The 12,356-nt window shown below is 38.6% G+C and overlaps 1 protein-coding gene across 1 annotated transcript; it reads right to left on the reverse strand.

Moving 5' to 3' along the window:
* Positions 1-258: 258 nt before the first annotated feature.
* LOC135461249 (uncharacterized) lies at positions 259-10,540 on the reverse strand. The gene is made up of 5 exons (XM_064738254.1): positions 10,336-10,540; positions 2,796-3,074; positions 2,199-2,306; positions 1,873-1,969; positions 259-1,667 (listed from the first exon to the last, which is right to left on the reverse strand). Exons 1-5 carry the CDS (start codon positions 10,406-10,408, stop codon positions 1,274-1,276), a joined length of 951 nt encoding a protein of 316 aa, XP_064594324.1. The 5' UTR covers positions 10,409-10,540; the 3' UTR covers positions 259-1,273.
* Between the last annotated feature and the right edge of the window lie 1,816 nt (positions 10,541-12,356).

A 12,356-nucleotide genomic window follows, 5' to 3' on the forward strand; every position in this document is an offset into this window, starting at 1 on the left:
AAGTGTCCGGTGTGAATTTCCGATCTTCGCCAGATATCCCAAAGAATACTTCAAGCTTTAAACCGGCAGTGGAGAACTGGAATCGAACACTAGCCCTCGATGGCCAGATTGTCTCGGAGAACGAGCGATTCTCTCTAACCCGTACTTACACGTGGCAAATCTTAAAAGCAGTCAAATGAGCAAACTCGGAGAAGAGATTCATTGAAACTTTTATGATAAAAAACTTTAATAGCACATGATATTTACATATCTGCGTCGTTTGTACATTTATACACAAATGTATGGCCTACATCTTATAACTTTGGTTAGCAAAATAACTTTGCCATTTTGTAATAAATAATACGCATTTCTAATTATCGAAAACATTCACACTGACAATCCACTCACTCACACTTATAAATACGTAATGGTCATCTACACGAATCCGAATTTAATTCGAATTACATTCCACAAATCAGGAACACAAAAGCCTCGAATAATTAACAAATGCGACTTTTTGTTTGATTACGGAGCAAATGTTACATCAGTCCTTTGTAGCAATATATTATACGCAAGAAAAAGTAACTGTGTTTAACCGTGGATTATTGAAAAATATATTTTAAAAAACGAAATTATATTATAGGTGTATTCTTCTTTTAAGACTTTGCATTTGGTTTCTTTACCAGCTGTGTGCTATGCGCATGATGGCCTTATTACGCAGCAATACATGTAAATCACACTGCATGATTCGATGGAATGTTATATCAGCCGTGAGTAATGCAGCATGCATGACAATATGTAAAATGAATCATTCCGAATAACACGTCAGACATTGTCTGTGAGTGAATGAAAATATAAAGACAGAAGAGCGTGTTCTAGCGATTAGTGAGGGGTGAAATATATACAAAATGAGAAGCGTGAAACGCCGTGTGAAATGACAAGCACTTGTGAAGTGTAAACACTGTAAACATCGTCATGATATAAATAAATATGGTAAATAACAGGGCGAGAATTACACATGGCGCAGGGCAACATCACAGAATCCCTATATTTGTTTTAGGCCTGCCGTCAGAAGACGGGAATTTTTCAGCCAATATGACCACAGTTTACATTTGTTAAACAGGCTGTTGATTAGTTGAGACATTAGCTCAAGAATTTTCTTCCGACATTCAAGAACAGAACATCCGGCTTGAGATCTCTTTTCTGGAATCTGCTCACTAAGTTACCTTTCTCGCGAAGTTCGACAGTTTGCACAGAAGTTACTCAGCAGTTCGACAGTTTGCACATAAGTTACTCAACAGTTCGACGTATTCCTTGACGACTCGTCAAAACTCAGTTGTTCGACGTTGTTGTTGGTATTATCAGAGCTCTGCTTGGAATTGTTAATGTCCTTCGTTGAAAACAAGCTTTTCGGTGCGATTTTACTGGCTTGTTGCAGATTGGAGTTAAAGTTTTTATCTCTATGGCTTCTGCCTGACGGCGTTTCGTTCTCGAGGACCACCTGTGGCTCTCTTTCCCTTCCATAAGGCCCTGGTCGTCCAGACACGATGTTACGGTTAGAATCTCTCGGCCCAGAAGAATCTGCAGAATTCTCATGATCTCTCAAATGGTCTGATCCTCGAAAACCTGAATTATCTAGCTCTGTGGGCTGCTCTTCATCCTTTGCCAAATGCCTCTTATCACCATTTCTGTGAACACAAATCGATAGTATTCTAAGCACTGTAACTTTGAGGATCATTAAATCCACAAACTATAATTTGGCCAGAAGTATAATCTTGGAGCGACATTATGGCAAACTTGCATAAAAAAAGGAGCACAAGCATTATAATACCTGAGTGACGACCCACATTATTTTGGATTGTTTGATTTACGACAAAAAAGAGTACGCCTTACCTTCGAAGTAGGACAGCCAAGACAATGCAAACGATGCTGATGTAAAGAGTTCCTAGGACACAGCCGACCACCGCCAGTATCATACCAAGATCTGGACCTGTGGTAGTAAAAAAATAAACAGGAGGAATAAATATGCAAGCCCATTTGAAAGTTGCGCAAAATGTAACAAGTAATGTCATTTTAGGTTTTGAAAGCGGGTTGAACTGAATAAGAATTCAGGATGAGAATGAGAACTCTTCTATTTAAACATAACCGATAACAGCGTTGTTCACTACTGTATATTTAAATAACTATATGGCACCACTGAGCAAATGGAGAGCGCTGACCTTTTTCATTGTCCTTTGATTTTGTGATTGGGGTGTCCATGCCAAACATTGGCACCACACGCTTGCTGGAAGTGGTGGTTTCGAGGCTGACGTTTCTGGCAACTACAACTGTAAAATAAGACAACATGTCGATGTTAAGTATATTTTTTACGTTGTTTAGTGTGTTGTATCACATTTACACTAGCTAACAGACATTTATTTAAAGAAAGCTCTGTGACAAAATATAGTATATAGACCATTTTCCTCACAGTGTGGAGGGAAGAAATCTTGCAAGAAGAATGCCAACATAAATCGTTTAGACTGATTGATTGATGTTTAATGTTGATCGTGCTCAAGAATTTACTCAAATGACGATGTCGGTCAGGTTTATGGGTGGATGAAACCAAAGTACTCAGAGTTAACCACCGACATTTGCCAGGAACCTCTCGACGTAAGCCGGAACAGTGAAGCCTCCATTGGTTGAGGTCTCAGTGAATCTACGTTTTACCCATTTAAGCAAACGAGGCCCACTGAATTTTTCTCAAAAAAAATGACAAATGACAAATTCTGAATTATCATTCAACGCTTAAAGGAGAAACCTGAATTTCTTCAACTTACCAGGGAAGCATTCGTAAATAACCCGGAAGAATTCCACATATCCGCCACAGTCCACCGAGTAAATTCGGCGCGCAGTGATGGTACAGTTTTGTCGTCCCAAGCAATCTGTAGCATCGATATCTGGAGGTTGCACCACACATGTGTCGCTGGTGTAGCTACACTCTCTGTAACTGTTCCTGCCAAACAGCATGCCCTGGACGACGATGGTGAAGTTGGACGGGCACTCTAAGTACAATTTGGCCTCGGCCTGCGTGTCTTCGAAACAATGTGTTGCAACATCTGTAAAAACAGAAAATGTTAAAAGTTAAGTTTTTGGACAATTGGTATTATATAGCGAATTTAAAATGTGTAATGTGAAGTTAAATAAAGACTTGAATACCTGATGTATATTGAACAGCACAATGCAGTGCGTATATGTTCTTGTTACAGCTTCACAACACTGAGATACAGGAACATGCATCCATCTTTCGTATTCTTACATCCTTAAGTTATAAAAATTGTGTGAGTAAGGTTGTGTGAGAGGGTGGAAGCGGACTCAATTTCCCGTAATTTCTTTCAGTGTATATAATACATTGCTTTTTTAAAATAAGATTTTAACGTAGATAACAATAGTCAAATATCAAATGTGACATCCTGGTGTTAAGCTGGAACCGGTATAACACATTTAATATCTAATGAAGTGTGCAAGTCCGCATTACGTATATTATGTTCTCATAGCAAATCTCGGGGATCTCGTATTCTATCATGAGAATCTCTTAGGTTTTTTTACCTTTGGGCTAGACAGGTGTTCATGGACGATGTGTTACTGTGTAGAGCATATATAGGTGGTAATCGTGGGAAAAACTTCACATTCGCTGCAGTCCACTGCTTTCGGCGATTGCTGAATGTTAGGTACACATACATTCTGCCCGCTGAATATAACGCGACACGCTTGAATGATCACAATATTCCCACCTATACACGGCCGTTTATTAAATTGTTCACAAATTGTTTAGGGTCGCGAGTGGGTTTTCGGAGGCAGAGGTTAAACCAATTACTGAAACCGCCGCAATTGTTTTTTTTTATTTCAAAACTGACAAAACAAATTGCGATTGTGTCTTCAGGGATATTCTCTCAAAGAGCCTAAATTGGCTGCTTTTTGCTCGCCATCTGTCGAGCGAGAGGGGACCAGTGTTTACCATGAGATCACAGGGCAGAAAAACAATAGCATTTTAGATCTGCCAGGAGCAAGAGTAACAACGATCTGGAAACGAACAATATGTCTAGCTTCGGAAAAGTTCTTGTGCGGGCTTTAGGCGAAATTTAAGGGCGGGGCTAACCTTGGAAGTTTTTTATGTTTAGATTAGACATACATGCATATAACTTCCAAATGAGTGATGTTTTCTGTCGAAAATACGATGACAATGAGTTGTCATAAGAATACATCTCGTTTTTTGTTAATGCGCAGCATTGATTTAATGTAAAAGCAAAATGTCATGACATTTAAGACTCTAGACTACCTCTAGTGGTATCCAAAATACGTTCTGTCCAATGTATGGAGGCAACTTTATCATGTGCCATTATTCCACATAACTGTTCCTGCCTCATCTTATATCCTGTATATCTGATGTAGATCTGATATGGAATACTTCCTGGTAAACTGGACATTGAAAGCTTCTTCCTTTTTTCTCAGTGTCGTTAAGATATCGTGGGAAGATCTCGCAAAGAGATATTTAAACGAGCCGTGTGGTGACAGATTTGCACATTTTTACGAGAGAAAAAATCGGAACGGAAAGATGAGAGATTATCATAAAGTATTAGCATATACACCTGTTTTGCATATCGCTGAAGCGCATCGGTAAACGTCGAAGGAAACAAATGATTGTCGAATATGTTAATAACGCATGCATGGTACCGTAATATACACTCACTGTTTGACGAGAGTGAAATGTTAGGCTGGATTCCCGATCGCACACTTTTACCTCATCTGACGAAAATATAGGCACAGAGTCATGAATGTGTGTAATAAAATTTTTACAGTTAAGAAACACTATAGGACTATCTAAGTAAATGGTGTTGAATTTTCCACGACCTATTAATTCTAGCACATTACATGTAAATGATGCTTATCTGATACATTATATATACAGGAAACATTGATATGCAGCCATACCGATTTCATCATCATAAAATAGGAAAATAGGGATATTCGGTTGATCGTCGCCAAACACTTCTTCCGGAGTTGACGAGTGTAATCAGTCAATTAATATTAATACCCACGGTGTAAGAATGTGATAACATCTCATAAATTTGGTATTCTGTCAGATCGTTTGTACAACTGTTACAGCATTTAACGCAAGCCGTGTGTAGAGCAAACAACTCTTTTAACATTACTGGAAACCTACATGTATACAATACCTTGAGTAACCACGAGCTTTAACATTATCGAAACCCTGTACACAATGCCTTTTGCAAGCATTAGCTTTAACATTAGTGGAACCCTGTACACAAAGAATTCAGCAAACATTAGCTTTTACATTAGTGGAACCCTGTACACAATGCCTTGAGCAACCATGAGCTTAAACACTAGTGGAACCCTGTACACAAAGAATTCAGCAACCATTAGCTTTAACATTAATGGAACCCTGTACACAATGCCTTGAGCAACCATGAGCTTAAACACTAGTGGAATCCTGTACACAGTGCCTTGAGCAACCATGAGCTTTAACATTAGTGGACCACGACACTCACACGAAGTGTGCTGTACTTTCTATCATACAGAATTATGTTATATTAAGTACTGGGTTGGGCGCGGTGGGCATAAAATACGTGCATTCGACTTCTGTGTGTATTAGGCCTGGCACAATAGATATTTAACACGCGCATTTGATTTTTGTATGTACTAGTATTAGGTTAGGCACCTTAGACATTAAATAGGTGTATTTGATTTTAGGAAATGTTAGGTTACGGGCATTAAACATTAAATAGGTGCATTTGAGTTTTGTAATATATATGTATGCTTCTACTTTCGGTAATATATCTTTTCTTCCGTATATATAATAATCGCCTATACACATATACTACTTGAATGTGTCTTATTCTCATCCTGTTTTAGTTAAAACAGCGTTGTGAATATTAAACGTCCAACGTTGGTTTGTCGGATTACAAACTAAACTATTGTGATGTTTCTTCACGCTATAGCTTCGCACATAACGCATGAACGTATGTACAAAGTACAATTAGGCCCTGTACAGAGCAAAAAACAAAAATGTTCATACTTTGTATACATTATAGCACGCAACAATTTATTGAAGGCATGCGTCATACTTCCTGTATGCGTGTTTTTTTTCCCACGAATCCTAGATTCCGAAATTTCCTCCAGCGCTTCATATTTCCAGAGTATATATTTGTACGCACACAGTGCTGTTTGTTAACATACATGAACAATAAATCAAGCATTTTATGTACTGATTTGTTATTTTATACATGCAAAGGATGTGCATAAGAACCGTACACGCAGTTGCATGTAGGCTGATTACGTAGCTTATTCACAATTCAACCCTGTTATGTACAATACTGTGCAAGATTCACATACATGAAATCATGCTTTTGGAACGAACGTGTTTGAACAAGCTACACATCACCTTAGAACAGTAAGTGACATATATACCCAAGGCCCTGCGATCTGTAAATCGACCAAAACGGTTCACATCTAGTTGTAACTTATGCAAAACAGACAATTATAATTCAGAAGTCGACTTGCAATGGCCTGCATGTAACTACTTTTTCCACACATTATATATGATTCAAACACATAACACTGCGCACATGACGTAATTAATCGCAATCAACCATTCTAACTGTGACTTGTGACATATAATTGGTATTAGTTTCAGAAAAGGCATAACATTATTTGTTAACCGTGACAAAGTGACCTGTATGTTTTCTATCTTAATGCATTTTGCTTATATATACATGAACGCAAACAGACACTTTGTGTCAATGTCAAAGTATACACATGTACATGCATTCTTTGAGCATATGCGAGTGATTTTAAACTTATTACACTGGTATACCTCTGTGTTATACATCGTTGAGATAAGGCCTGAAATACAAGGACAGATCGAGTAACAATTAACAGGAACATGGTCTGACCCTGTCGATAGAATTACGCAAAAACCGGATAGAGTTTTATTCAGAGTTGTGCAAACCGGTGTGGGTATAGGGCGACACTGCGGTTCCCACGACATTCGCCTATTTGTACACATTTGACATCATTCACTGCTATGTTATATGATCACTAACTCAGTCATTGAATACGGTACGTACCCGCGTTGTGGCTGATGACATGATATCTCCCTGCACCCCCACAGTCTACCTTTACCATCAAAAATCAAACGGAGATACGACAATGGGAGTTTTATTTGCAATCCGGATTATATCAAACTGAATTTGTATTGGGATTTGGATCTGATTTTTATCATCGATATAGCTGAACCATATCAACGCGAAGTTTGTCTTGATATACGGAAAGGGAACATAATAAATGACTTTTGAAGAGTATGCTGACCCGACTCAAGAATGCAAGGGAAAATATTTCGAGTCAGCTCAGTCATTAATGGATAGTTGACATTTCCGGTCACCTTAATAGGTGCTCCGATAGGGGCGGGCCTGTGAATATAAAGCTAACCACAATGCAAGAGTGGAGAATATATGTTGTGTGTGTGCGTCATTGCTTACACATTTACAGCTATACGTTCAAGTACATTCATTAGATTGAATTGTCAGTACGAGATAGGTAAGTCATTGTGGAATGAGAGAGAAAGAAGGATATAATTTCACGCGTTAACTTCCCACGGTGTATGTATATAGACACATTGCATGGCTCTCAAGTTAATGCGACGACTTGCATGACACATATCCTAAGATCACGGGCTTATATATAGACCTAAACCTATGTAGGATCATATATCTTTAATATATCACCGTGGATAATCGAGTGTGGTGACACTTTACGCATACACAATCTTCATTCCCATGAAACTATGCACGAATAAGAGGCATTCCCAAGTGTAATTAATTGATATGGCGCTGTGAACTAGTGTGCAACAAAAAAGGGTATATTAAAAAGTTATGCAAGTATGAAGCAATTACTGCCAAAGTTTGGCATTTGGCAGGTATTTGAACAAAGAAAATCTATAATCCATGGATTGTCAGTCTTATACCGGATACATGTTAGTCATATGTTCTTCCACAGAGCTATATTATATTACTTCATGACAGATATCTGACAAAGGCAATTGCACAATCAAAATAATATTTTTGGAATTTTTTTTTCTTAGCTATCTTAATGTCAAACTTTGAAATAAACTTTGCGAAGAAGAGTGGTTCAGAAGTTTCATGCGACGTGATCAAAGATTTTTTTCGGACGAATAAACAACATCTTTGAAATAAATAAGGAAGGGCCCGGGGTAAAGGCAGGTGTTGGTCATGGGTGGGAGGCTTTGTGGGTTATACGGGGAGGAGAGACATGAGATAGGGTCTAAAGATCGCCTGGACGTCGCATCCAAGACACCGATTTGTTTTTATGCCCAGATTCAGTGACAAATGATAGGACAATAAGTGACCGTTTCCCTTAAACCGGGGAGCTTTTCTTCCTTTGTTGTGTTTTATTATTAGAAACAGGGCAAAGGGTATATAGGCTGCACAATAAAAAGGGGGCTCAACCAGCGCGTGCTGTCTATGTAAGGGGTGCCCAGAGAATACAGACTTTCTCATTGCCCCGGGGCAGATGCCCTTTGTGTGGAACCACCTGCCTAGTGTAAGACTGTTCATGCGGACAGTGGCGCGTGTTCTGCACGAGGCAGTTAGCAGGTAAACACTCGATACTGACCATGCGGTATCTCAACTTCTCTATTATGCGCCTGGCCGACGACATGCATAATGTATTTTATTTGAGAATAAACTCACATGTTAAATTTCCAAACCCAATCCCTCTCAACATCGTTTGCAATGCTTCCGTAAACTACTTGCGTTTTCAAAACAAGAGAATAAACAATACCGCAATATGCAACACTGCTTACAAATTGTTGCATTTTAAACACAAACGCCTGTCCACGCAATCACAATTACAGGCTAAATGTACTCTTTAAGCGCATATATTTTATACAGTGTGTATAGATACACATTCGTCGAACACCCCTGTAAGAACATGTGTAAATTCAAACAGTCCAGTGTTCTATACATTTTGGACTATTGTAGTCTTTGGTCTCAATTTCCTTTCAAACTTACTTTCTTGACCATGCATAGCTAACGAAGTATTGGAATAAATCGTTCTACAGTCCATTAATTGAAGCGCGGAGTGTTATGAAAAGCTCTGAGAAACTTCACAAATGCCCCAGCCTATTTTTAGTCAGTCCTTCGCGTGCCCAAGAATCGTAACAATGGTCGGTCAACAATGGATCGCTTGGACAACTGGAACGTTAATCCGTGATTGTACAGTGGCTTGGTTCAGCTGATGCAGAGAATTGAGTTCAAAGGCGACGGAATCATGCCATATGGACCGGATGCTAGCGGCTTGATGCTTTCGTTTATTACAGTTCCGACAGACACCTTAATATGTCAACTGTTCCTTTCATTTCAAAGTTATTACGTATACGTGAAGAGTTGATATGCAGTTTTCTAGCCTACACATGGAGCTTAAACATGTCCACAATGCTTATCTAATCTTTTCCCATGAATCGTATATGCATTAATAAGTACTGAAATATTCATGAGGGCTTAATTATAAAAAAACGGGTTTTTTGTAGTCAGCGTGAACACGCCAATTACATGTGTTTAACCTAGATTTATTAACCTCACACAACCTACGAGTAATTAGTGATAACCTGAATATGATCTAAAACGCTACACGTTCTTTGCAAGAAGCAATATTTTCTATACTTTTAATGATGCGGCTTTTGTCGTATACTTGGGGTTTCCTTTTAAGCGAAAAACTTATGTTGCACAGACTGCTACGAAATCTTTGTACAATAATATACATTTTAGAAATGTTCAGCAATGTTTCATTTTTCAACTACATATATACATTTATAATGCCTAGTTTGCTATTAAAATATTGTACATTCAGCTGTATAAATGTGTCATCTTCAGTCATGCTTCTTTGTTCAACTACATAAATAGATTTGCAGGAGTTATTCTGTATGTGCAATTTCAATACGACAGAATCTGTTGAGGAAATATTAAACTTCACGATTAAATCCGGGTATCAAGAGTGACAATCCAGTTTCAAGAAGGTAATCGTGCTCTAAGGATACATCTCGTGTACATGTTAGCAAGCTTGTCCAGTATAGAGAATTGAAGTAACACGCTCGGTGAGTCTGGCTAGGATATAGCTGGAGAGTGGTGTCCAACACATATCCGAACATTTGTATAGAAGTCACACGCTTATATATAATCTCCACCCAAAATCCTAAGTACGGCGTTAAACAACAATGAAATAAATAAATAAATAAATAAATAAATAAATAAGTAAATGAATAAATCGCAGAGTGTACTTTACCTTGTGCAGACACGGATGGAATCAACAGGCAGAAGACAGGCAAAATCCAGTGAAGCAGCATATTGATAGACATACAACTGTGTCAAGTGCCCGCGAGGTAATCAGTGATAGGGGTAGGACTGTTCCTGTCGACGATAAAGAATCCAGAGAAGCTAAAACCGCTCCAACGATGATAAATACGAAGGAATGTAACGCTTATGAGCCAACCTTGTGAGTAAGTGTTCAACTGTAGCAGGATCTGCTCAGCAACTTAATATATATCCCAGTAGTTGTAACAGGAAGTTAAGTGACCGCAATGAACACTACAGTACCGGTATTAATCCCGCGTTGTGCAAGCTAGATTTAGCTGATGTGCACGAGCTGACTGCTGTTGGCCTACAATAACGCTTCGCCGGAGACGAGGGGTTTAAGTATGGGTCTGCCGTCACCTACTGTGTACGCTGCTGGCTTCGAATGTCCCTGGGCTTTTAGCAATTTCACAAACCAGGTTCGTCAGATGTGAACAAAAGATGCAGGGTGTGCATGGGGGCGGGGCGGGGGGGGGGGGGAGAACTTGTCTGCCCTCTGATAGGGTCTGAGCTCCTTCGGCTGTCCCCTCTCCCCTTTTAACTCTTCCCACACAAAAAGACGTATAAGATAAGCACGTGTTAAGTTTGATCACTGCCTGCGCGCATCCTCTGTACACTGTTCCCAGGCAATCCTTCGCGGTAGGGGTTCATTAGTATTAATTATTCCGCCGAATTAAAAACAATTCCCGCAACAGTTTGTATAAAAACTGTCGTCTAATATAAAAATTGGTCTTTTGCATAAGTAATTTGTAGATAATGCTACAAAACGCGTGTGTGAACAACTAGATTTTTCAGTTCCTTTCCCACTGGTAATCTAATAATCAGTTTATAGTAGATGGTAAGGAAGGTACAAAAAAATATTGTCTAAATTAATACAGACTTCAAACAGACCGACTATAGCTGTCTTAACAGCTGACGCAAAAGAACAGCAGTGGAGTACAATAGATGAATAACCTAGACAGTCTCCTGAGCAGAGATGATTCGACCCCCTGTCTTTTTACCTAACTCCACTTCACCTGTCGTCTCATTTCACTGAATTCTATATCAAAAAAGCTATTGTGAGAAATATTTAACATTACATAGATTCTATGCGGGTACAACATTAAGTCACACAGCCATATTGTGTCCATTGTTTCCAACAACACCCATTTACATATGATGCCATCAACGCTTTGAACATTCACCGTACAAAAGCCTAGTGGTCATACAGACATGTTTAAACAAATATAAGAAAAATGGGTAATTTTGTGAGGAAGGTCACGCATTTATCCACCTATGTAAGTATATATTTGTTGGAAGTGACTCAGCATATTGGTGTATATCACATCTAAAATTTAACTTTCATGAAATCAATTCTCCTTTCATTTATGTGTATAATATTTACAATACTGAAGACTTAATAATCGTATACTTCATTTTAATTCTTACCGTCGATTTTCGTATTGAAAGGAAATCGAGCTTTCTGTTGACCATGAGTTGTTACTGACCCATAATGGTAAACATACTTTAATGATATACTTCAACATGTAAATATATTATGACCTGTTAATCTTGATGAAATCTTAATTCCATTATAGTGACTGATGCCGTCTATTACGGTGACATAAGGTTGTGTAGCTCGTTGTATTGTATGCAATCAAACCGGTGAAGCTGACAGATTTTTAGAAACGCTAGTTAGACAGCGTATTAACTAGGAATCATTATGCATAATGTGATCATGATTCGTCACGTGCAGATTTATTTTCCCTTTGCTTCGATTCTCATGGTACGCCCATTCAATTGTTTAAAAAAGACAAGTGAGACGCCGCAATGCTTGTTTGAATATTTTCTGTGCTGTGTATTATACTATAGCGATGAAGTTATAAATGAATGGAACCAGTTGGTATGTTGCATTGCTTAGCTAATGGACACAGCGTGGATTTATTTATTTATTTGATTGGTGTTTTACCTCGA

This window comes from Liolophura sinensis, chromosome 1, assembly GCF_032854445.1.
Source record: "Liolophura sinensis isolate JHLJ2023 chromosome 1, CUHK_Ljap_v2, whole genome shotgun sequence".
Taxonomy (NCBI): Eukaryota; Metazoa; Mollusca; class Polyplacophora; order Chitonida; family Chitonidae; genus Liolophura; species Liolophura sinensis.